Raw genomic sequence first — 25,478 nt, 5'->3', positions numbered from 1 at the left:
AAATTTGCGCCGACTGTGAACGATATGTGGATAACTTTATGCTCACAACAATAGAACGTTTCTTATCTTTATGTTCTGATCTGCATTTCTATTTTTATCTGTGTGCATGTTCGCAAAAACTTCATTATCGTCGGACTACCAGTCGCACTTTACGCGGGCTGAGCTACCCGCTTGCTCAGTTCCGGCCCATTTATAGCGAGAGAAAGCAGTACAGTAACCTTCAAACGGCCAGAATCAAATATGTAAAACGAATATTTTGACGTAAGTAGAGATGCTTCCACATCTTTTGCAGAATGGGACAACTTCACAATTGGTGAGGAGGTTTGAAGTACAACTTTTTGTACACCTTGTGTGAACCTAGCCTATCTCGTCACAGTTAATGGGTGCGGCTTTTTCCAGTCGGGTTTATGATTTATGTGTTCTTTTTAGAACATCTTATATGTTTTTTTAATAATGTAAAAATGTGACATCCCTGTGACGCACTATATAGATTAGGATGAAGACGCAAAGAAATATTCCCCTTAACGCAAGAGCAATGAGGACACTGCGTCTATTGCAGATTGTTTCCACTTTTACTTGTTGGTAGGCTCTCGGTATGTAAATGCATTAATATGATAAAATGAACACATTAATATTGTATTATTAGTTTTCGTCTATTTATGCATGTACCAGACCTATATTTACAAGGGTATTCCTAAGCATCAGTTTGTTCCTGCAGTTAAACTGCCCACTCACGAAATCTACCATTAAAATAGCTGCATGTAGTTTCTCATTTTAGACTAAATTATTGTTGCATCACATTGTTCCTTGTAGTTGTTTTTCATATGGTCGTTATCCATCGTCAACATCTCTAAAATGTTAACCTCAATTCTGAACTGCTATCGATGCCAATTTGTACTCGATCTGCATATAAATCCTCGACTCTCAAATACGGCCACGCTGAAAAGCAAGCGAAGCGCGACTGAGAACCACCCCAAGTCAACACAGGGTAGGTTAAATGGGTGGGCCGACTGACGAAACCTGTCATGAGATATCACTGGCTGGGTCAGTTGTTGAACGAACACAATTTTTTTTCGTTACAATGATACCCATCCCAATAACTATGTCATTATGCAGTTATCTTAAGCTGCTGCATTGGAAGTAAAAGCAGTATGAAGTTAGCACAGGACCCAGGCAGGAGCTAACTTTCTCTAGTATCTTTACAAGTTGAACACAAGTCTTATGCTATTCGTCTATTGGCAAGAAAATGCTTGGCCTATCATAATAACTGTCACCACAAAAACGCTGATGAAGGCTCATCAAATAAACCCTTTGTTATTTGGTGTTAGCGAATTTCACTATACATTCAACTTATCAGGCTTTATGAGAGGCATATATAACGTATCTTAAAAAATACTTGAGTGGCTTATTCGGTATTTGCTGTGTGATCGCATGAAACTATTATATTTCTCAGAATTTTCTAATTACACTTTCTGGACTGCTCATTTCAAGAATTCGAACACACAGAAACGTACGGCGCCGCATGGCCGCCGGGAACACTAAGCAAAGCCACTATATTTGAAGTCGTGAAATACGGCGATCTTCCTTCGTCACCTATCGAGTGTGATCCGTTAGAGCTTTACGTCTCCCGTCAGTTCCTCACCGACAACGGATTCGAGCCAGCCAAAGAGTACGCATTTAAGGTAAGCTATCTTCTATGCGCAAACCAAGGACTAAAAATCTTTCGGATATTACATGTTTCTCTCCATTCCATTGAATTTACGGCGTCCTTTGAAACGTAAACACTTGACAGTTTTTGCTTAATGAACATTTTAAAACAAATACTGTAGCCCCAGAATGAGGTATGGATCAGAATGATAACTAGTGTTAGCATAAAGTTTTGGCACTAAGGCATGGACGAAGTTATTTTCGATGGCTTGCTGTACAAACCTGTAAGTAAAATGGGTTTTGAATTAAGTCAATTGTTATGCCGTCTCTGCGTATCAGAATTGATACGCAGATTGAATCATCTCCTTTGAATTCTTTGCAGGAATTGGAGACATGTCCGGCATTAGAGCTTGTTGTCCTTCACGGACATGGACATCTTCTAGCCGAAGCACAAACTCGGGATTGGCAGAACAGGTAAAAAATTATCTAATTGAACAAACTTTTTCTTTTTGAGCGCGTGTAGACAGCCTGAACAAAGGAAAGTTCTGGTTTTGGTCACTGGTAGATCACCTAAATTATCAGTAGAAATAAAAACTACTTATAAGTGGGTTTTATTATATTTTATAGGTGGTGCGAAACATTGGTCCATCCTGGCAGCGATCTTGGGGGTTTGACGGTCGCCGACACTCGACCAACTCGCTTCGGTGTTGTAACTCTAAACACTCAAATGATTATCCTCGAGGTACTCCTAGCGCTATCGATGACGTCGCTGTTTTTTCAAACATTTTATATACTTTCCTCATTGTTTGTATCGTTTTGTGATAAGTTCCGAAGGGAATCTGAAGATGAGGCACTTCTATGCTAAACTATTTAACGAAACGTCTCTGTTTAACTATATGATTCATTCCATATCATAGCAATTTATAGGACTTATTTATAGGACGGAAGATTGCATCTTTAGAGGCGACTGTTTTTAAATGAATTTATTTGTCTTAATTTGCCCAAATTGGAATTGTAATCAAAAGTCAACATGCAGTCCTTATAAAAGCCGAGTCTGTGAGTTGACTCATCGTCTCTCAAAGCACTTTAATTGTGTCTTCCAAAATAAGTTACTCTGAAACAATTGTTTACACTGTGTGCAGGCCCCCGATAAAATTAAGCCTGCAGAATCAGTCAGACGCTTTTTTCGGCTCACAAATGAATTGCCGCCGGAAGCTTCCTCTAGCGGCAAACAGGTGAGAGAACGGAAATCGTCCAATGTTAATATGGAAAATCTATTGCTACAGCCTCTACTGGTTTTACCGTTCGGATTTAACGAGGTAAGACACACGGCCTTGCAATTCGATAAGGAGATGTCTTAGAGTAAAGCTTAGCTAAAGTTTGTGTTGCTTTCATGGTTATTGATAGACGGAGTGTGATAGAATGATACTATGCATATACACTTTTCTCGGTCGATCCTCGGAGTGCCTGACGATTTCCAACTCTGTAGTATATTTAGATACTACTGTTGTGCACTTGGCCTTGTGCCCCTCTCCTTCCGGTTAATATAGGTTTTAGGTAAGAAGAACCTACATAAAGTGTATTGCGTGAATGTCTAATACTGAATATGCCATTTAAGCAAAATTGACTTATGGTACCAGCCTTGTTATTGTTATAGCCGTCAGCGAGATATTTAGGATGGACAACTAGGATAAGAAGGGCAATAGCTGGGCAATCGTAATATGATTGCAGCTGTTGACCACGGGTTACCCGGGAATATTCTGTTTTATTTTTCGGATAACACCTCATATATTTAGTAACCAAACAAACCGCTAATAAAAAGGTACGCTGTTCGTCAAAGTATGTTAAAAACAGCTTTTTCCGCCGTACCGAATTGTTTTCGTAGATACGTTCGTTTATAAACAAATTCATGTTTCATTGTTACAGGGATTACGTTCAGCAGCTAAATACGTGACAGATAGCATAGATCCAGATCGATGTGTTTATCTCTCAGAGGAGCTTTTGTCTGAATTTGGAATAAAATCATTTTCATGGGCGAAGATGGAAGTCCGTGAAGTGTCAAGAATAGTTATGGTCGTGCCATCATCTGCTGTTTTTCTGGTGAGCAGACTTGAAACAAGCTAAAGTATCAAAGACCTTGATGGCGCGGCCTCTTATGATATTTCCCTAACGAATAAACAGTACTTACATCTACGCTACATAATGATTTCCTGCTCAGGTAATAAGCAAGCTCGTCTCGGAGGAAAGGTGTCATCAGTGATAAAACATATTAGCTTCTTAATAGTGTCTTGAGCCAACACAAGGGTACCGCCTGCCTTAAAGAACTTAGACATTATCCTAAAATCTCCAGTCTTCGTTGAGCTTTTTCAGTTTTAATCTAATTAAATTACTCTTCTTTATTGCTTATTGTTAACGTGTGGTACGGTATTATAATCTAGAAATATGTTCTGAAAGGGCATTTATGAGAACATATATACATTCAGAGTTCGAGTTTACCTATTTGCTGTCGACCAGGTGGCTGCAATTACTAACGAAGTATTTCATGCTTATTTGTTTCCGTAAAAAGAATGAAACTGCTGATCGAATCATTTTCGCCACGCCACAACTGGTATTCAACCTCAGCAACAACCAACTGCCAACGCCGTGCACCCTAATCGGGATCGAAGACTACCCGAAACAGCAAGCTATTTCGGTTAGTCAAGAATATTATTATGTGTCTAAACTCTAATTGACACTTCGCTCTACAAAAATATCTTATTTACTTGAAATTAAAATTTCTTCTACTACGTTCACTGAATATGTAAATATGTTCTTTTGTGGATTTTTTTTCTTGTTGACTGTATGCATCGTATGTAGTGAATTTTATTGCTTCTTTTTTGACATTGAGTGCAGATCGGCGTAGGCGTTATCAAGTCTCCTCACTACAATCATCAGGGCGACTATTTGGCCCTTATAAAATGGCACTTCAAACGACATCCGCGACTTCTCGCTAAAGCTGATATATTTGGCATTTCGCAAAGGGACTTTTTCGAGTACGCACCAGATTTGCGAGAAGCTTCTTCCTACGATGACGCCTCTGTCATCTATTTTCGTGTCGGCTCCATTACTGGAAACAAGCAGGGGGAACCAGAGTCGCTCTGGACCGAACCTGAGAACATCTTAATTTACCAACTTGGATCGGCGGTATCTAAGGTAACGGTTCCACATTTTCAGTGGTTCATTGATTCATTGTGAACGATTTTCGATGGGATGCCTATTACGACGGCTTATACTAATCTTAAACCGTTTACGCTCCAATACTTATCCTTTTCCTCTGGCCGACATCTAGGTTCCTCGCTGTTTGGAATTGATATTAGAGCGCACACACCATCGCATATTCAATTCGTCTAGAATCGTGTTTCCTCATGTTTCTCAGCTGGTGGACATGATTGGACTCTTCTATCGTAGAGCGCAAATGTCCCGTTCGCTTCAACCGTTATTCCTTATCTCAGGTGACAAATAGCCACATAGGTAAATTCAGTTTTGCTGTTCACGCGTAAATAATTTGACGCTTTATTAGACTAGATGCAGCCACGGGAGCCTGAAGATGAACTATCTTCAACATATATGCGCGTGTGCTAGGTAGGTATGCAAATTAAGCAACTTTTAGGTGTTTATTTTTAATTATTCGAAAAACTATAATTTATTTTTGTAATTGAACCAATAACACTATTTACCAGTTATAATGATATCTCCTCCTGAGCAACTTAGTTTTACTATGGAATTTATATGTATAAATTTGAGTATAAATGTCAACAATGTCTGAGTTTATACTTTTGGGGTTTCTTATTTATCTATTCCAGGACCGCCAAATTCAGGGAAAACATGTGCCGTTCGGAGTATAGCATTAGCCTTGGGTCTGCATCTACTGACAGTGAACGGGTCGGAACTCACCGGTGACACGCCATCGGCGGCAGAAAGCAGAATAAAAAACACTTTCGCAAAGGTTTGCGGACTCCCTGATTTCCCATTAATCGTCATCTTGGGACAATTTAATAAAAACAAAGAATTATGAGTGTTTGCGCTAAGGCGCTTCCTCGCTGCGATATTCCTACTGTAGATACCTTGAATTCTCGAACTTGTCGAAAACGTCTGATATATGGTTGGATGGCGTTGCGATCTGCTGCCTACATCGTAGCTAACACAGAGGTTCATCAAAAAAAAAAAAAAAGGTCTAAGCAGTCGAGTAACCAGATAGTGTGAAACTCTCTCCTCCGTTCATATCGGTTCGAAGTTGCAGCTTGTACTAGTATTTGCAGCCGATTGCGGCGAGAGTGCACAATTATCAGTATACGATACCAACTTCTGTTATATGGAACAGCAGTTTCGACAACACTTAAATTCTCACAAAAGTAATGCTAGTAGAGGTGTCACGTTGCGCGTTGCAGTGGCTCTTATTAAGACTACTAATTAAGTAAGGGTTTCAATTCGTAAAATATATACATAAACGTGTTTATTTTTGTCAGACATCAGAATACGGTCCATGTGTTGTGCATATAACGAATATCGAGGAAATTTTCCGCACCGTGATAGATGCAGCGGATACTCGCCTGGTGAGCGTTTTCTTAGAGAGCATCGCTGCACTTAACCATTGCCTCAGCGAGCCTGTCGTGGTTATTGCCACTTCGAATGAACCCCGCCAGATCCCTAGTCAGGTTTGTCAAATATGATCGTTATCTTTAGAGTATAGCTAACTTAATCAGTATTGTGCGTATAGTAACTTTGCAGGCGTAAACTTCAGTACGATTTTTGGACTAAGATTATTACGCGCTTATTTCACATTATTATTATATTAAGCAACATAATAATGTCGAAAATCTTGATGTAATGGGTTTGAATTTCATAATCATTACGTCGAAAATTGGCGTTGATACCTGCAGGTAATGTGCTCGGTTCTTCACCATCTAGTTGTTCCTCCTATGAGACAAGAAGACCGACAGCGAGTGCTTGAGCTGCTCCTAGCCGATGATGCAGTTAGCATTTCGTTGGACATTGAAGAGGTTGCAGAGAAAACGGCCGGTTTCGTCCTAGGGGACTTGTTGGCTGTTGTTGATTTTGCAAGGAAAAATATGTATCGACGCGAGACACATGGGTAAGAACTCTCTTTGGCAAATGATCATGGTTCCAGTGAGCCTCACGAAAATTGGCGGCAGCTGAAGCGACTTACGTAATATGTTGTAGAACTTCGTTCGACTTTACCAATAGCAGTGTGACTACAGATATGAAACGCCTTTCAAATATCGGGCGCCATATTTTCGTTCTTTTGCCTGCTTATCTTACACTCATCTATCACACACGTAACTCGCTACTATCCTTTTCAGTAAGTAACTTTTTAACTATTTGGACCTAACTAGACAAACGTCACGTATCTTTCCCTTAGCTTCTGGAGTATATATGTATTTGAAAATGATTATTTACTAAAGCGTGCACCAAGATTTTGCATTGTAAAACATTTGATTTCGATGCCTCTGAGCATCCGAACAGTTTGACAATCTTTTGGCCTTTTTTTTTTACAGATCCGCAGCAGTCGAAATGGGTTTTAGCTTGACTCAGCCGATTCTTACGATGGAGGATATTCTTAAGGCTATTTGTCAAATTCAAAAGAACCATAGCAAAAGCATTGGTGCACCGGTGATTCCCAGTGTTAGGTAACGCTATTAAATTTGTTTTAGGAAACTGTAGGTCATAAGATACATTATTTACATTCTACTGGAGCCCATTAAATAATTGCGTTTTTATAGGAATAATTCATAGAAACTTCAAATAGAATATTTCGGATACATTTGTGCACAAACCTTTGTGCAGTATTTTTCATAATTGCTTTGTTTATTAACAATAATGCTCTTCTTTGCTAATAGCTGGGACGACATTGGAGGATTGGAAGTTGCCAAAAAAGAGATCCTTGATACGGTACAATTTCCTCTGAAGTATTGTAACTTCAGAAAAGCTAGCTCGGGCGGTAACTTAGGCAGGTCTGGTATACTTCTCTACGGACCACCGGGAACAGGAAAAACACTTCTCGCTAAGGCGGTCGCAACAGAATGTTCGTTGAACTTTCTTAGCGTTAAGGTAAACTGTCGCACAGTGTAAATGGGCTCTGTACTTTAGGGATTTTCTACTTATGATTGGTCCACATCAAGCTTTACTTAGGAGAGTTGCAGTATAGCCGACCCTGCGAAATGCGATTTTTTGCCATGAAATATTGCTATTAAGTAAATCTCAGGATATAGCATGTTATTTAATTAGCAACAGTTATGTATATGCGCTGTTATAAATGAGATTTAATCGCTACCGGTTTTCTGAATGACTCAATAGTATAATGCATTCGTGATTGATATGCCGATTTGTTATATTTACATAATCTTCAAGGGACCCGAATTGATCAACATGTATATCGGGCAAAGTGAAGACAACGTAAGAAAGGTGTTCGAAAAGGTAAGAACTGAAGGGAACTATTATTAAACGGCACTTTTATCTTGTAACCAATCTAGTTAAGCTTGAAGTATTGACGAAATAGGAAGATGCAATGACCAGATGTCGAAAACAGATGTACGATCCTATAAAACCGTATTCGATAACTCAACGCTGTTTGATACTGTTACCATTTGAATGAACGTATCTATTTACGAAACCGAAAGCAACTAACTCGATCCAATCCGGCAGCTTCTAAGCCATGTGCTTAATTGCTAGACCATGAATAGCATGTGGCAGGATGGATAGTAACGAGTGAAAAAAGCTTATTTGTACGATCTACTTTAATTAGAAGCTTAACTTAATTTTACTATATATACACATAACGCAAGACACGCAAAATTCCGATTACGTTTTTGCATTTTACTATGCCAATCGTACGACTATTTTTATCCTTGTTTGTGCAGGCTCGCTCGGCAGCTCCGTGCATTATCTTTTTCGATGAACTAGATTCGTTAGCGCCTCGAAGGGGTAGAAGTGGCGACTCTGGGGGAGTAATGGACCGTGTGGTTTCACAGTTGCTAGCTGAAATGGATGGACTTAAGAAGGTGAAGATAATCCATCTACGTACATTATGTACTGCTACATCTTGTATCGATTCGATCAACATTATTATATAGTAGATGGTTAATATAAGATATAAAACAGAAATACCAATAATAATAAATGCTTGTGATAAGGTTTACCAACTAACCGCTGTTCCAATTTGCTTTAAAAGACCGACTGTTCAGATGGCGACCATGTGTTTGTAATTGGCGCTACAAATCGTCCAGACCTACTAGATACAGCTATTCTGAGACCTGGAAGATTGGATCGTCTCGTCTATGTGGATATACCCGAGGAGCCAGAAGTCAAATACAAGGTTAGTTGACCTATAACATGTTAAATCTACGACATTGAGGCTTTTGAAGAATAACCTCTCGGCGTTGATTAAGTCTAACCGCAAGTTTTATTGTTGAGGTTGACACTTTGGTGATAAATTGGCCAAACGATACGGATAATTGGAACACACGACTTCCATTGGCTTCCATTATGAATTCCATATCGCTGTCCAGTATCAGTTATCCATGTTTTTTTTACTGTATCGCGTAGGTATTACGGGCGTTAACACGTAAGCTGACACTACGCGACGTAGACCTTCGAAAATTAAGCGAAAAATGTCCCGCACATCTTACCGGCGCTGACCTTTACTCTCTTTGCGCCAGTGCTATGATCAACGCTGTAAGGTAAGATTTAAAACATTTTAAACACAAATATTACACTTTATTTGACTATCTACTGATTTATATGCTTCAATTTACTAAGATAGTTATTAAATATCGATAAATAGGTAATTTGCAAGCTTTGTTTGCTTAAGCGATTCAGCCATTACTATGATGATCTTCCGTCTAATTATCTCGAGTCAGCGTTCTGCGTAATTAAAACAAATCAGATCAAGGTAACTGTGGAGCATTCAAATGACTTCCACAATGTAAACTGCTAACCGTTTTAGACAATTAATTCGATAGAATCGTAATCTCCCCTGTAGCATTTTACCAATAAAATTATTGTACTGTGTTAAAGGTACAACGGAAAAAAAAAACATAAATACATCGTTTTTAGAACATATACGTATTGGCACGCAATCTATGTATGGCTATGATAGCAGATAAATCTAACTATAATAAGCCGTCCTCGACCTCTTCAACCTCAGAGTGCACTTGGCATTGACCCTGAACAAGGCCGTTACCGGTGGTAGGACGTACGTCAGTATTTGCATGGTAAAATTATCGCTTACTATACTATATTATTGCTGATATTTTTGTTGTTGCTTAGGAGGTGTGTTAATACTAATTGCAAAAAGCTGGTCGTGAGCAACGAGGATTTTGAACGAGCATTGGAAAAGTTGTCACCATCAGTGAGCATTGCCGAACTTCAAGACTATCGAAAGCTGCGAGACAGGTTTGCTCCTTGATCCCAGGCCTGTTAGTCGAGATAAATCTTTTCATTTAAACAAAAACAATGATATAGGTATAACCAGCCTCTGGAGACGACGCACACCGCAGATTGAATAAAAGCTACATGTCTTTTGGATACGAGTAGAAAAACACATGTAAATTAGTTTTGTGAACCACCAGAAAAAATGGTAAGTGCATTTTGATGACCACCTACAACAACGGTACAAATTATAGGCTGTTACCTAGTTAACTGTAGCATTTGAGTGTGAAATAAACACATGCATAGTGGAACAAGCTTTTAGCTTTCTTTTTTAAGAGAACTTCAGTTATTTACTATTATAAATACATACAGAGTTTTATACATGCGCCATCTCTGATCGTGTGCTCTTCAAAGGTAGTATGTCGAACAAAGGCAATAAAAGAGCCGCAAAGTGAAAAAAATCTAAAATTTAACGTAATGGCTTGTTTAAAATTGAATCGATATGTGCTAATTCGAGAAGCGAATTGCTCCTTAAATATGCTTGTTTACTATCTCTTAGCAGCGGATTAAACGCGTATGTTAAAGATCTAGAAGGACTGAAGGGCTTGATTTACGGGTATAGGTTTTATTTTGGTAAATGACTATTTTCTAGAGCGAGCCTACAAAACTACCAGGCTACTTTAATCTCTATGCTTTTTTTCGTCCAGTGCCGTCGTTAGGTATTCTGTTAGACGGCTGCCTCCCAGCACGAGACGAGATCTGTCTGTGGCCGGGTTCGGGACAGATGATTTTAATCTGAGAAATATTTGCTTAACGTTCGTAGGACTTTGATAAAGAAATTGTTATTTCTTCAATTTCTTCAAAAATTAAAACTGTCATAATACAGTGATAGTGTTTTTTATCGTCAGAATTCTGCCATGAAGAAATGTTTGCCCGAATAACAAAACAACAATTACAAGCAAAAGATGGATGCAGTGATTTTTTTGAACTTGATTTGAGAGAAAATATATTTTATTTTTTACCTTCAAGATACGCCACCATATTAAGTTTACATGATTATTGTACTGATATATATCAATAATAATAATAATACTAAGCGACGAACGTATAAAGCGAAGTGAATGCTGCCGGTGGGATCAGCCACCGCTACCATTTCTCTGTATTATCATACAACCAGTGGAATAGTACCCGTTTCAAGCGTGAAAATCTTCTCTGCATCGAATAGTCGTGTCGCGTAAATTCTGCTAGTACGCCTAGTGTACGTTTACTGCCTGATCCTAGAGACGACGGTTATTTCTTAACATATAGCTAATTGAAAGTTGGTGCCAAGACAGAATCGTTTCACGAGCCGTCAGGGGGTAAATGAGTTAGTTAAACGTAAACACCGACAAAACATTTCAATAAATAGCATCAATCCGAAAACTTAGCACTGGCGCCTAAGAGAACTTACCAATTAGTTGATGGGCTGGCGCTTCCTTGCTTCTGTTATTGTTGCTGTTTGTTCATATTTGCTCGAGCTCTTTAACTGCCGATTTCGATGCTGACGCTGCAATTGCTTCCTGCCTAGGGGCTGTGCTATAAAGATACAGTTTCATGCAAACTTTACCACCACGATCACAAATACGTACTGTTACCATTAGGGGACCGCTACGTAAACTACTCCTGCCACTGTCGTGCGCTTCAGTGGCTGCGTCTGCAGCACTGATCATGGTGGTGCTGCTATTATACACGAAAGACATTTAAAGCTCTAGAAACACACTTTGTGGGGGACACTTCAATAAAAAAATGAGTCTACGAGATAGCATATAGTACAAGCAAAGCTAGTATTCCTAAGCAGTATCGAGTATCGATCGATACGATCAAAAACATTTTTATTATAGCAAAGTTGCACAATTCTACTATCCGCAGGAGCGCATCACTAGCCTCAGAACACAATGATTTTTTCTTTTAGGAAGAGACCACTGTATGCCCTAAGATTCATATTCTAACACTGGCGGCTGCGGTAGGAGGGTGGCCATGTTTTAGTTAAGCCCATGGCTCTAGTCTTATTGTACACATATTGGGTAGAATAGGACTATCTGTAAACCAAAAAGTTATCAATTATTTTTACAATCATCGTATGTTCAATCGGCTCAAGAAGCCCAAGTCGCTTGAGCTTGCTTGGCCCCGTTGAATCTTGTCAAAATCCTTGTTCTTCGTGTTGTCAAAGTTACATAATGCTGACTAGCCATATCTATTTTACTGAAATAGTTATAGGTCAGCACTAAAAATATAGATTTACAAATATGCAATTTTGGGTGATAGAGCAAACCTGAAAAACATTTCACATTAATAAAATTTGTTAGCATTTTCACCGATTTGAAACAAACAATCCAAACAGAAAGCTTATCCACTAAACTTACGTTATTAAAAGTTTTGAGTTTTACGTCTGGCATATCCTTGAGTAGTGCTTTAAATAGCTGATCCCAATGTGAAACGAGGTCTGTCTACGGCCAGCTTCGAATCTATACAGTCTCCAACTTTAGTAAACCAATATGTTTGTTATAACGGAAACAAACTTACGTTGGCTTTTTATTGCGGTTCTATGTCAGTAGGCTGACATAAACACAAATACTAGAAGGAATCCTTCAGCGGACGATTTAAAGACTAAATTAGGATTATATGTGTATACACTGAGACAAGCATGAAAGTATACGAATAATCTTGAATTTACGGGGGAGTACGTGTTATGCAAAATTAACAAAGATTTTCATGTAATATCATCCTAATAATCGCTCTGACAGTTCTCACATAAGCCAAACAATTATATCTAATGCAAATAATATAATTAAAATACAGACTATGTCGGCAACTCTTGACGGGTGTTTTGTGTACTGCCTTTTTATAAAGAACTTCGCAAGCGAAGTCGAGGCTGTTGTCGAAACAAAGAACAAATTTTACTTTATAAATGGGTGTCAACACTGTAGAGAAGCGCTAAATATTTCTTAAAAAAAACCTTAGATCTGTTGCGAAACGTAACCTTTATTTTGTCGGTGTTTGTAACTAGCACCTCTTTTGTGTTGAGAACTCATTAAAGTGTTTATATATATATATATATATATATATATAAATCAAAACTCAGGTATCCGGAAAATAGTGTATTTCTATAATTTAGTAAATTACTGAAGATCTGCTGTGTTAATCTGTATTTTTGAACGACTTTACTCAGCCAAGGTTATGCTATAATAACAAACATACCGAGATGTATTAGATAATACCTCTTGGCATAAGGACAATTATTATATAGAAACAGTTCTAAATAGCTGCAATATTGAAATTGCAATATGAGCAGTAGCTCCGTGATACGATTTTGGTACAATTCCAGTTAGAAAAATTCATACATTATAAGGTTCATGGACAGTTCTGAATTATATTGTTTGAGCTCTCTGTTCTATACATTTTCTTCGCTGTTCGTCCGCGGCGGTGTACGTTTTTTTCTATAAGTGTTTGAGTAATACTTTTACTTTTACATTCAACCATAGACGTTTTGAAGAAGTCTATACGGGCCAAATGAATTCTCAATTCCTATCGCATAGTTCACTCCGAATACGTCTTCCTAAATATTCACAAAGTGTGCTATCCTACCCAACTCATGTAATCTGAGGCACATGCTGTCTCTTCTAGGAATATGCAGGATCGTGTTCCGGGAGATCGCGATGAGGCAACTTGTCGGTTAAATTGGTACTGACTGTTCGGGGAATCTGAAGTAATACATGCGAAATACTATATATTTTATCACAGATATTTTGAAGGCAGGCTTAGTTGAAAACACTTCTACTATTTGCGCTGCAGTTCCGTAGACCCTACTTGATTCTATATCATCGATTTAAGGAAAAAACGTTCGCTTCAGCTGAACCGTCTGTAATTAATGTAACCTATGTCGTTACGGAACGTACGGAAAGAACCAATAAATGCAGCGGTCTAATAAGCGATGTTTCGCGAAGTCAGGCTCGTTTGGTAAGCGATATTAACTTGAAAATGTCCTACAAAAAAGCATAGCTTAACCAAGACTGGCGTATTTGAAATGTAAACAAGAGTCAAGAAATATTTATAGATAGATACTTTGCAGTTTGGCTTGAGCTACCTTGCATCTTCTAGATACGTAACGATCATCTATCTTGCCACAGACTTCAGTTTATGTTACACCATTTAGACCTACAGTTTGTTTTCTATCTATATTGATCGATGTCTCAACATTCGTTTCGATCGTTGCTTTAAAGTGTATGTATATAAAATAAAGGCTTTCACTGTCGTCGAGCATCCATCTAATCGGTCGTTGGGAGCTTCTGGAAAAACGACAGGTAAACGTAAAAACTATTTTATTTTTTATGCTATATTCAGGGCCAACGAAGGTCAATCAGGATGGTGTTCTAGGTCGATTTATCGATTGTACAACGGGGCTAGAGCAATTTCACTGTATTTTTTTTGTAAATTAAATCGTATAAAATGTGCAGGGACATCTTTTTTGAGCATATTGTCAAAAATCGCGTAACGCACAGATTTCAAAATATCGATTGTAATACGTAATACAGGACCTTCGTTCTCTTTCCATTCAACAGGGTTCACGATTACGATAGATTAGCTGCTGTAACACCATATTACAAATGCTTTAAGCGTTGTTTATCAACTTGGAACCTGATAAATGATATTCAGGTAAAATACGTGATTGGCTTCAGTGAGTTAATTCCCATTAACTGTATATGCAGTATATTTAAAGGAATACTTTACCTGCCTAATCAATACCTGCCGGAAATATTGTTCTGCCCCCTCCCCAAATATTTATCATTCATATTACGTTACGACATTTTCAAATGAAGTCGGCTTAGCGCCCCTCCTAGGCATCATTTTAACTTACCTGTTATTTGGCGGACACGACGTCATTCGATCGAACTACGAAAATTGCTATTTGACGTCAAGCAGACACCTTGACCGTTCAAACTGCTGAAGGTCAGGATTTAGGTTTATATTCAGGCACACGAGTAAGTCGACATAGGTTATATAGAACATCTGTCTTGGCTTGCAGCCACTAAAGACATGGAAACAAATTAAATAGAGCTTCCAGTAGATTTAATATTAAAACATCTGACAGGGTAGAGCATTTTGCTAATACAAGTACCACTGTTCCACGTTTACGTTATATTAGTGATACTTAAGACATTTTTTCTAACATTATAGCAGAGATTAATTAAATTTTGATCCATTAACTCTTTTAAGAAACTAAAAAAACACAGACTCGAGAGAAATTAGGAGGATTAATAGCGTTAATGATATTTGAAACTATGCTTACTTAGGTTCTGGCAAGAGCCCGTCGTGTTTAATGTAGACTTTAAGGTGGACAATATTGACAAACTTCGCTCAATTGCGCCATTTCTTTTGACATCATGTACTGGAAACACGCCATAAGCGACATAAAGTCTGATTCTAACGCGATAGATACGTAACCAGTTTTGGTTGTATAGGGAAAATTTTCGTCACACAATTATTTTATATATCGAACACAAGGAAGTTGTTATTCGTGTATAGACCAACGTGCGGCTTCCAAAAGGAAAGCTGTTGGCTAAATTTGGCGGGCTGAGTATACTTTTAGCGGATTGTCATGCTACTGCGTACTTCGTTAAATATTATTTTGAGTGACTTCAATAAGGAAAAGATCCTACCCCGGCACTCAATGTAAACTGAATGATAATGATAATAACACGCAATCGCGCTCACTGTTAATAGATAAATACTTGTACTTGTTGAACGTGTTTCTTGCTAGTGACGACTTTCTATTCGAATCGTAAATCATAAAATTAATTCGTAACTTTAAATTCTCTAAATGAAAACCTTTTAGAAAGTCAATGATTTCTTTAAAAAAATTATTCTATACAAGTTACGTACGTCATCGAACACCCACCAAAAGCTTATTTTCCGAAAGGAGAAAGTTAAGGAAATGTTCGAGAGTTTTGAAAGTATTGTGACAAAGACCATGGTACAGATACAAAAGTTGCATCGTAACGAACAGCCATGAAGCATCTTTTTTTTTTTTTTTTTTGTTGTAGCACTCCAATTAACGGTCCTAATAGGCGTGGAATATAAGATTTAAAGTGGAGTATAGTGATCAATTTGGATTTTTGCAACTAATTAAAAAGTTATGGAAAAACAATTAATATAGTTTTTGTTTTGTTTTAGTTTACAAAAACGCCTTCAACATTGTGAGGCGAAATCATTCTGTCATATCAATAAAAGAAGACTTTACAGTTAATCTTATAACATAATGGCATTATGTATAATGTAGGTACATATAAATCCGTCTCGTATTTGACATACTTTACCTCACAGAGCTCGCGGAAAATAATCACTATAATCCTTTTCCTTCGACGACGGGCACGCTTGTGCACGTTAAAGTACTCAAAATCCGTGATTTAGAAAGTCGTTCCGACGGATCCATGGGCACTTCACATTAGTTCGGTGCACGATCAAGGTAGTCTGAGTCATCTTGATCTTGCTCCAAAATAGGGCTTACTGTCCGAATGAAATGACATGAATGCCCCATCGTAGGGATAAACCTACCTTAGGATGGTTTCTTGGTTGGTATTAAGGTTCAATCTAATGTCGATTACGGCACCTCTTAGCCGTGTCTTGCTAGCGATGAAAAGTATAATGATGTGCGCTATTCTACTATCTTCTGCCTACTGGCATGCATTGCCTCCCGGAATTGGTTTTCTGACAAGTTTCGCAGATCGTTTGCTAGAACCAGTCGGCAATGCTATATTAGCGAACTATCTGTTTCAACTTGGTTTCATTATTGAAATGAGTAACTTCAAGAAATTGCACTAATCGGGTTTGTGAACTAATGGAATGGCCATAATATGAGTGACATCTGCGGATGGTGAAATGTTGTTGTTAGATGAACGTTCAAATGTATACGACTGTTCCATGTTTATATAGGCATACATTTCATAAACGAGTATCATATTTTAATGTCTGTACAATGAATTCCATAGTTGATAATTAAATTTACGCTGTTATATATTCTTAATAGTTCTAATTTATTTTGTCCACATAGCATTTGCGAAGAAGAGGGGCAAATTACTCAGTCCGAAGAAACTGGAACCAGTAAGTTATTACCTGAACTATAGAAACTCAAGTACGGGTAAAAGGAGTTCGACCATTCTCTAGCCAGCTACGTACATACAAAATAAAACCGCATGTATTGTAATGAATGGATTGTTTCGCAGAGAACTTTTTAGATCAGCTTTTTTTTTCACCGCCCCAGCAATTGAAATTGAATTGCACAAACATCAGCAACAGTCGAGGTTTATCTTAGCTAACAGAAAATGAAGGCGTTTTCGCTAAACTGTCAGGATATGCTCAAACAAAAAGACAAATTTCGCTAATTTGGAAGCTCGTCTACCTGAGGAACACTGTATCCTTAGTATTTTATTATTATTAGTGGTATTTTTTAAATGGCTACCGGAGCACCTGAAGAAGCACCGCCAGCTGGAGTCCCGAGGCACGCATCTAGATATCTTCATTGGCTCAGTAACAGACGGTAAAATTAGAAGGTGGTATTAGAATCCTGCCATGTTTATTTCAGATCTCTCGTATACTTTTTCGTGAAGTCTACCTTAAATAGTGAATGAATTTTCACTCCGAGAACTGACTTCGGTTAGAACTTCCAACGATAACTATTTGAAACCAACTCCGTGTTTCTTCTCGATACCCAAAAAAAATAAAACACTTTTGGCTCACTTGAACGATCCAAACACCAAACCGACTTAATTCAAGTATTTATATGAGTTACATTCGACTATATGTATACTCGCTGGTGCCTTTAGCCCATTAAATCAAACTGGATTTGTCCATGCAGACCCCCGCCTGTACGGTATAATGTTAAGGCTCATTCTTAAACGTTAAAACGACCATGGCTACAATGAATGATTGCATACTGATTGTCTGTTCTATTACCCATAAGATATTATGTATTGTGATACATTGCAGTGATTAGGTAGACTTTTTTCTGCACTGAAGAGCTCGAGCAAAAGTTCAGTGTTATACTTAAAAGAAAATAGTTTAGGTAGTTACATTATAGTTGTACGATCTGTAGTTGGTTTTCTAAATATCAAACAAGCGTGCACGAATATACGCGATTTCAGTCAGAAATGATCTTTCGTATTATAGAGGCATCTAGCTAAACTCTAATATTATAGGTAATAGAGTTTCTCCATTGTTTCGGTGTATAATTAGAATGCTGGCAAAAAAAATACTTTAGATACACCGATGAAAATGTGGTAATTTTAAACAAAAATCGTTCAAGGCTATGTTCAACAATAGAAAATCGTGAACTTATCTGCTCTCTATTACACGTATTTATCATTGCATTAACATCCGTTCTCACGTCTTTTGTGGGCTCACATTGTTCTCGTGATAGATGCATAGGGGTCATGATTACACCCCCCTGCGTGTACTGACGTCTGTCCACCTACCATTTCTAATGAGATCGCTAGAGCTACGCAGTTAGATAGCCAGGCCTCGAAAGCTTTCAAGCTACCGCATCGGTCCGGACTCTGAGGGATGCAGCAATTCAATAATAGCAAAAATGACCGACATAGCGTGTTAAATCTATCGCCGTCTTTAATATGCAACTAGCCGCTTAGCGGCGTATTCATGCTGACCATCATTTTCGGTCATTCTGCATTGCAGCCGTCACAATCTCCTACTTCAGTCATTGAGCAGCCTATGGACCGATCCGAACTATTATCGCAGACGCTATCCCTTCGAACTATAACTTTAGGATTATGTTGGAAATGTGTACAAATCAACAATAGCAATTACAGTAGTATTATTATGCTGGCTACGAGCATATGAGCATTTCTGTGGGACGAAATCAGGCGACGTTTATCGGTCGATCCGATGCTGGAAGGTTGTTGCTCCCGGTGGCACAATGGGGCAATGTTTAAAAAACAAACTGAAATCATTTCCATGAAATGCTGCTGTCGCCGCCACCGCCGCAGCGAATGAGAAGCGTCTTGTAGCTTCAAGCGATCGAGACGGAGTCAAGGCATCTGCCGGCGGTACACGGTCCACCGTATAACTTTCGAGCATACCTGAGTGGACAAGGGTTGTACTATGTTGTGCTAGACCTGTGAAAGCCTATTGCTGGTTATAAACTTGTCCATTACACGATAAAAAACAAAGAAATAGCAAACTAAAGTAATTTGTTCCCAGAAATAACTCATCTACCGAAAGAAATTTCTTTCGGTTCCCGGTCTTTATTTGGCGCTCCACCGTGACCGCACTAGAATCATTCTATCAGTCCGCATGTTGTCTTCATCCGTATGCTAACAGATGCTGTTCAAGGAACGACTGACACTAACCGAGTTGGTTGGAACTAATGGCAACGATTATAGCTGAATTGTTATTGATACATTAGTTTTCGTTCCAGCTGGACTCTTCGATCACGGATAATGATGCCATGTATTATAGCTATGCAATTGTGCCTAACAGTTTTCGAAGTACCGCGAATCACTTGGACAGCAAGTATGCATATTTGCATGATTTATTTCTTAGCTAGCCGTTGCGTTTGTTAAACTTTCCAAACAGCCAGTGGTGTTCTTGCACTTCACTAGTGAAGGCTTTTTGTTTTTAAACCATATAGTCGTTTAATTAAATAGTCACATAAACTATTGCATATGATGTCAGTATACCTCAGATATCGTTCACTGATACCCATAATTACGTCGACCACTGGCGCATTTCGAAAATAGAGTGTCGACGAGTATATATATATATGTACAACGATAGCGTCTTCAGTTTCCATCATCTTAGGCCTCACTCTATGCATGCATCGTTCTACCAACGCTTCAGCTGACACGGCCTTTGAGTGGACGCGATTGAAAAGCGATTCTATCTTACGTGCGAACTTAGTAAAACGCGTTTATACCCCAACCTTACGGTGTTCCAAAAATGAACGCGTGAGCTGACAGATACGTTTACAACGTAGATACGCTTTTATACTATCACCAGGATAAAACTTGTATGCTTTTATGCACCACAAGCCAAAAGCTCGATTTAACAGAAACCGATTGACGATCTCTTTTTAGGACTACGTGTTAACCCAGTCACCAAGTAGGAGAAATACTGTGTTTCAAAGCAAACTAGAAACTCACGTGTGATGAGCAGGGTATTTTAAGTTCAGCTCTTCAATGTGAGGAACACTGAGGAAGTTCATCTTGGAAACGGGATATTTCGAATAGGAACAAGTACGGACGAGGATATACGAAGCGAAAAATTAAGGCAGCAGACATCGCGTGCCTTACGTATAAGAGAAAAAAAAAATATTTCTTTTTCCGAGTTTTGTTTTAACAAATAATTATGTAGCCTCAGCTTCTGCCACCGCTCCGTTTGTTAAATGTGATCGGGAACAAACTTCAAGATGTTTGTGGGTAAGGAGCGCTGTTTCTGGCCAGGTTTTTGGTTATGTATTTTTTTATAACATTATTTAGATTAAAGAAGTACGAAACAATAAAGACATGGATTGCCCCATAAAATATACAGCTTCATGTTTGGTATGGCAAAAACCTGAAAGTTAAGACAATGAAAATCATAGCATCAAGCATCCATACATCGTCCTACATTGTGAGCCTACCTTTGTGTTCAGCGACCTCAAAAGAGAGCTTTGAAATGGAATTTCCTATCCATCTCGTAAATCACGTTATTCACTAAAACTCAGAGAATAAAACTTGAGAAACTGGTTTGTTTGTTATTAGATGTATCTTCTGTAAGATCGTCCACATAATGGGCTACGTTCTGCGTAGGCCACAAAGTATCAATTTTCAAACTTATAAGTAATGTTGTCTTGTGCATAGTACGTAAGTTAAAATGTTATCTACTTTATGAGCTTAGTATCCAGACATAGCTTCAACAACTGAAACAAACTGACAATATTTAGGTTTCCAGATTGCTGTTCTATGGACTTCTTCTCTGTAGCGTGCGTAGAGTGATATTTAACATAAATAACAAAAAAAACATCGACGCAAAAAAGAACGAGTATTCGAGCGAGAAGAATCAGACCCATACAAGTGGGCAAAAAGATTCAAATATGACACAACCTATTTTGAACGCATGAACCTGAACAAGGCTTCAGATTCTGCATGCGGACTCTATGCCAGCTTCTGAAGGCGTATAGCTCGTTTTTCTGCGAAGATTCACTCACCATAATGTTTCGAGTTTAAAGTTGTGTACGACTGCTAATCGCTGTTTCAGTATTATACACCTGGCCACAGGCCCTACAACGGGTTAGGGATGCCTCAATCGTATAACAGCTTTTGATTTCGAAAAATAGAATCTTATGTAGTGTGTATCAAAAAGCACTGAAGATTTCAGCCCTTATTGCCTAGACAGATTTTGTCGGCCCAGATACATACAGAAGTTAATCTTCTGAGTGTTCCTAGATGTGTGCAATCTGGTGCCCCGATAGATCTTCCATCTCCAGTGCTTCCCTTTCCCGGTGGGTCAGCCGGCGTTGCGGAAGATAAAACCGGAGCCTGCTTTGATATTCTCTCAGAAGGATTTTCTTTCATCTGCCAAAATGCATGTTCGTACCGTGATTCTGTTCTCTGCACTGACGCTGGCCATTATGGCCGGCCCGGCCGTCAAATCTGGGTCAGAGCCCATCACAGCCTCGTCTACGGTTAACCCTGCCACGGATAAAGCTCCTGCTATGGCCCCAAGAGGCACAAGAACCAACACGACCAAGTCGGTCGCTCACGAAGCCATCAATAAGTTAGTTCAAAATATGCCTGTTGTGCAGAATATTGCCGGTATTACAGAAACAATTGTTGGTGATGCCCCGGCAGCCGATGTAGCTCAGAGTGAAGCTGCGGCCGACATCCCTCAAGGTAGGATCCTCGTTTAACGTAAATGCGTACGACCTGCAGTACTTCCGTTGCAATATTTTTATTTTCGCAAACACAAAAAATAGTAAGATCTCTTTACTCAAAGTGCGATCATAAAATTTAAAATTGTAGTCATTCTAAAATAATTGTGGACAGTGCTACCTTGACAAATCGAGCTTACAATGCAATGAAATGCTTCTAATAACTTGATGTCTGCTGTTTATTCAGTATTTATTATAATTTGCCATTTTCTTAACCGAACTTAGAGAAAGAAGTAACGCAGCGACAAGAGCCAATAAATAATTATACAAAGCAGTGACAGAATCGCCTCAAGCTTCTCAAACATATAAGTACCCGCTAACCATAAACTTATCTTTAAAGATAATGTAATCATAACGTAGCCGTTTGCCCATGCGACTGAACAGGTCCTATATTGTGCAGTACGATTATTAAAGTATTGATTGCTCATATCTAATCAGTTCTATAATTAACCTAAAATAAGCCCAGAAAACACCTAAGATCCCTAATCAAATATAGCTCAAATTAAGCCGTAGAAAAGGCACACGTTTAACTGCTACTAAAACGTAGATAATTGTTTTATCGAGCAACTCCGAGAGTGAAATAATTAGTCATATAAATTTTATTCACGTATGAGCATAGCTCTCGTTAACATTCTAGCAAAAGTTCTAAACCGCTGCTAACTTGAAAATGGAGAAAATGCACAGCTAACTTTGATCTAAAATACTTCTCAGTCCGTCAGCAGCATCTAGATCCGTGTGAACAGGGTCAAGGCGTATGTATGAGCGGGTTTGATTGTACCCTTCAACGAGGCGAAAACATTGGAAACTGCGACGGAGGGGGCGTTTGCTGTCATAGTAAGTTTCGTGTCTGTGAACATATGTAGAAGTTTCTTACGCTACTGCTACCGAAATTTTACACCGTTTTTCAGCCAGCCTTTTGCTAGGGAAAAGGATGATCGTTAGGTCCATCATAAGTGACGACTGGTTTTTGCCGGAGCAATTTAAGTTGAGCCAGGTGGGTGCTTGCGTACAAACTAGAAAGACATTACGTTAGCGAAGAGTTAAATACACAGGGTGAACGCCGTCGAAAATACATTGCATGTTATGCATGTGAACTATTTATTTACTGTAACTTGTAGTTCTTTGCAACTGATGTACAGTCGCTTGACAAATTTCATAATCTGAAAGAAAGCAAAATTACACCAAGGATTTTTTTCTATCGACACCTTATAACAGCAGAAAAATGGCCAACTACGTATTCAATTGGATTTGAATTAAAAAAAAAAAAAACGTGTATTTTTACCAAATATCTTACTAATGTGAGGTCTCATAATAAGTCAACTTTTACCTGAAATTATTTTTAGTTGCGAAAACGTGTGAAAAAGGCAAAGAGGTAGAGATCTCAACGAACAACACCTACTTTATCGAGCCACAAAAGGTGTGGGATCCCGAAGGCTCGATTCATTGCGGAATTCGGATTCGTAAACTCACTCCCCTTGGGCAGCATATATGTCAAATGAAGCTGGACTTCGTCAACTTTAATATCGTTGGACCGGATCCGCAATCGGGCAAATGCAAATATGACATGCTGACGATCGAAGGAGCAGACGCCAATACTCGCGTCCACAATTTGTGCGGACTCAACGACGGTCAACATGGTTAGTGTTCTGATCAACAGGAAATTTATGTCAGGTCATAGCAGCAACGAAATCTATTAAGAGATATACAGCGGCTTAGATTGCGTTAGAATGTGAACGGGACTATTTTTCATTTTAACTTCAAGTTTGCTGGAAATTACACCATGCAATGTGTATGTGAGAAAGTTAATGAGGTGTTCGCACAATCTGTCAGTCGATCTGTTGATCTACCATAAGTTGACCAACAAACTTGTATTGAACTGTTTTAGTTTATCTGGACGTGAAGCATACTGACTCCATCAAACTTCGTATGAACATCGATTACTCGAAAGATCCAAACCGAGTGCGAAAATGGAACATCCGTGTCACACAATTGCCTTGCCATTCACCCCGCCTTGCGCCTCCCGGATGTCTTCAGTATTTCGAAGAATATAGCGGAATCGTTAAGAGCTTCAATTACCGACCTCAAGGAGTCAATGAGACCTCCTATCCTCTCGGACTTAGGTACAATAACCGTCATATATATATATATATATATCACATTACGCAAGCGAACAGTCCACATATAGATTCCACTTAGGATGGGGTCCATGTACAGGACTATTGTCATGTAACGCTATTCGTGACATATGAGCTGTACATGCTTTTGCACAATTCACAAGCAAAGTGACTGACTGTATTTCTTATTTTCTTTCTTTATTTCGTATTTGTATATCGATATGCATGTTCAGGTACGCAATTTGCTTTAAACGTGGCCCGGACTCGTGTCGCGTCTTCTTCCGAAAGGCTGGGCCGTTCGGACTCGGCGAAGCCCCTGAGCCTCACTATAATCCAAGCGAAATCGACACCGAGTGCTACAGCAAAAATGCTACGACCGGAGCCATTAAGGTCAAGGCCTACTTACAAATTGATAACGTCAGACACTGTGGAAGAAACTTTGCGGATGAGTACAAAACAGGTACGAACGTTTCCAATTCTGAGCACCAGTGCTGAAAGATGTGCAGGAAACATTGTATGGAATATAGCATAAGGACAATGCAAGGTAGCATTTCAGACTATAGACCTGCCATTTGTGCCGATATCGACTGTCAATAGTATGCAATTATTTTGTTACTGCTAAATAAGCGCTAGCAAATCCTTTCTGTATATAGGGTAAACACACATGCAAAAATGCTAATTACTTAACGAAGTAAACAAAATCTCCTGTAAATTTTAGCTGAGTAACCAGTAAGTCCATCTCACTGCTTATGTACTACTAGAACGTACGCAGAAATATTCTAAAAGTTTCGTTTTTGATTAATGAAACTTCCACTTGCCTCGCACTGCATTTAGAGGACAACGGAATAAACGCAATCACGTTCGTTTCGCCGGACTCCGAGGAGACTCGTGATAAAGAGATTCCAGGCCAACCGCCAGGCTTCAAATTCATTTACCGCTTACTGGCTTGCGGTAGTGGCAACTAGGCGTCCAGTCATTGTTACGCTAGCCATTGTATTGATATCAAACTGAACTAGACGTTTCTATCTCTGACCTACGAAAATGAAACAGGCCCTTTTAAATGTCCTGATTTCCTTTTATTGTAGCAGCAAATTACAGTCTTAGGGCTTCTTTTATCTGACACATTCCCTCTTCCTTATGCTATTAGTTAATTGCGATGTACTATAAAAATGGTGAACTGCATATTTAATATATATATTACCATTTACCTTGCTGAACTTCATATATGTCTACGTGGATGATAAGATAATAAAAAATAATTTAATAAATTAATAAAAAATAAACATTGTACATATATAAGACATCTGATGCTTCAGTTTCTATTGAGTTAG

The 25,478-nt window shown here is 38.7% G+C and overlaps 2 protein-coding genes and 1 long non-coding RNA gene across 3 annotated transcripts; 2 read left to right on the top strand and 1 right to left on the bottom strand.

The window, feature by feature from the left end:
* Nucleotides 1–56: 56 nt before the first annotated feature.
* Nucleotides 57–10,389, top strand: LOC111268778 (peroxisomal ATPase PEX6). Its single transcript, XM_022847962.2, has 20 exons — nucleotides 57–261; nucleotides 814–988; nucleotides 1,492–1,682; nucleotides 2,030–2,121; nucleotides 2,275–2,389; nucleotides 2,790–2,966; nucleotides 3,574–3,747; nucleotides 4,214–4,339; nucleotides 4,540–4,839; nucleotides 4,976–5,138; nucleotides 5,490–5,632; nucleotides 6,153–6,341; nucleotides 6,567–6,778; nucleotides 7,203–7,334; nucleotides 7,545–7,755; nucleotides 8,056–8,121; nucleotides 8,565–8,705; nucleotides 8,876–9,019; nucleotides 9,250–9,383; nucleotides 9,973–10,389. Exons 2-20 carry the CDS (start codon nucleotides 856–858, stop codon nucleotides 10,109–10,111), a joined length of 2,982 nt encoding a protein of 993 aa, XP_022703697.1. The 5' UTR covers nucleotides 57–261; nucleotides 814–855; the 3' UTR covers nucleotides 10,112–10,389.
* A 3,434-nt stretch (nucleotides 10,390–13,823) lies between these two features.
* Nucleotides 13,824–19,630, bottom strand: LOC147753871 (uncharacterized). Its single transcript, XR_015314371.1, has 3 exons — nucleotides 15,401–19,630; nucleotides 14,969–15,139; nucleotides 13,824–14,399 (listed from the first exon to the last, which is right to left on the bottom strand). It is a non-coding gene; the product is annotated as an uncharacterized LOC147753871 (long non-coding RNA).
* Nucleotides 19,631–21,634: 2,004 nt separating this feature from the next.
* LOC111268820 (uncharacterized) lies at nucleotides 21,635–25,450 on the top strand. The gene is made up of 6 exons (XM_022848027.2): nucleotides 21,635–21,995; nucleotides 22,745–22,867; nucleotides 23,377–23,670; nucleotides 23,919–24,153; nucleotides 24,381–24,607; nucleotides 24,982–25,450. The coding sequence occupies exons 1-6, from the start codon at nucleotides 21,686–21,688 to the stop codon at nucleotides 25,110–25,112; spliced, it is 1,320 nt and encodes a 439-aa protein (XP_022703762.1). The 5' UTR covers nucleotides 21,635–21,685; the 3' UTR covers nucleotides 25,113–25,450.
* Nucleotides 25,451–25,478: the final 28 nt, after the last annotated feature.

Source organism: Varroa jacobsoni, unplaced genomic scaffold (assembly GCF_002532875.2).
Source record: "Varroa jacobsoni isolate VJ856 unplaced genomic scaffold, vjacob_1.0 scaffold_139, whole genome shotgun sequence".
NCBI classification, from domain to species: Eukaryota; Metazoa; Arthropoda; class Arachnida; order Mesostigmata; family Varroidae; genus Varroa; species Varroa jacobsoni.
This window is presented reverse-complemented; position numbering and strand designations above follow the sequence as displayed.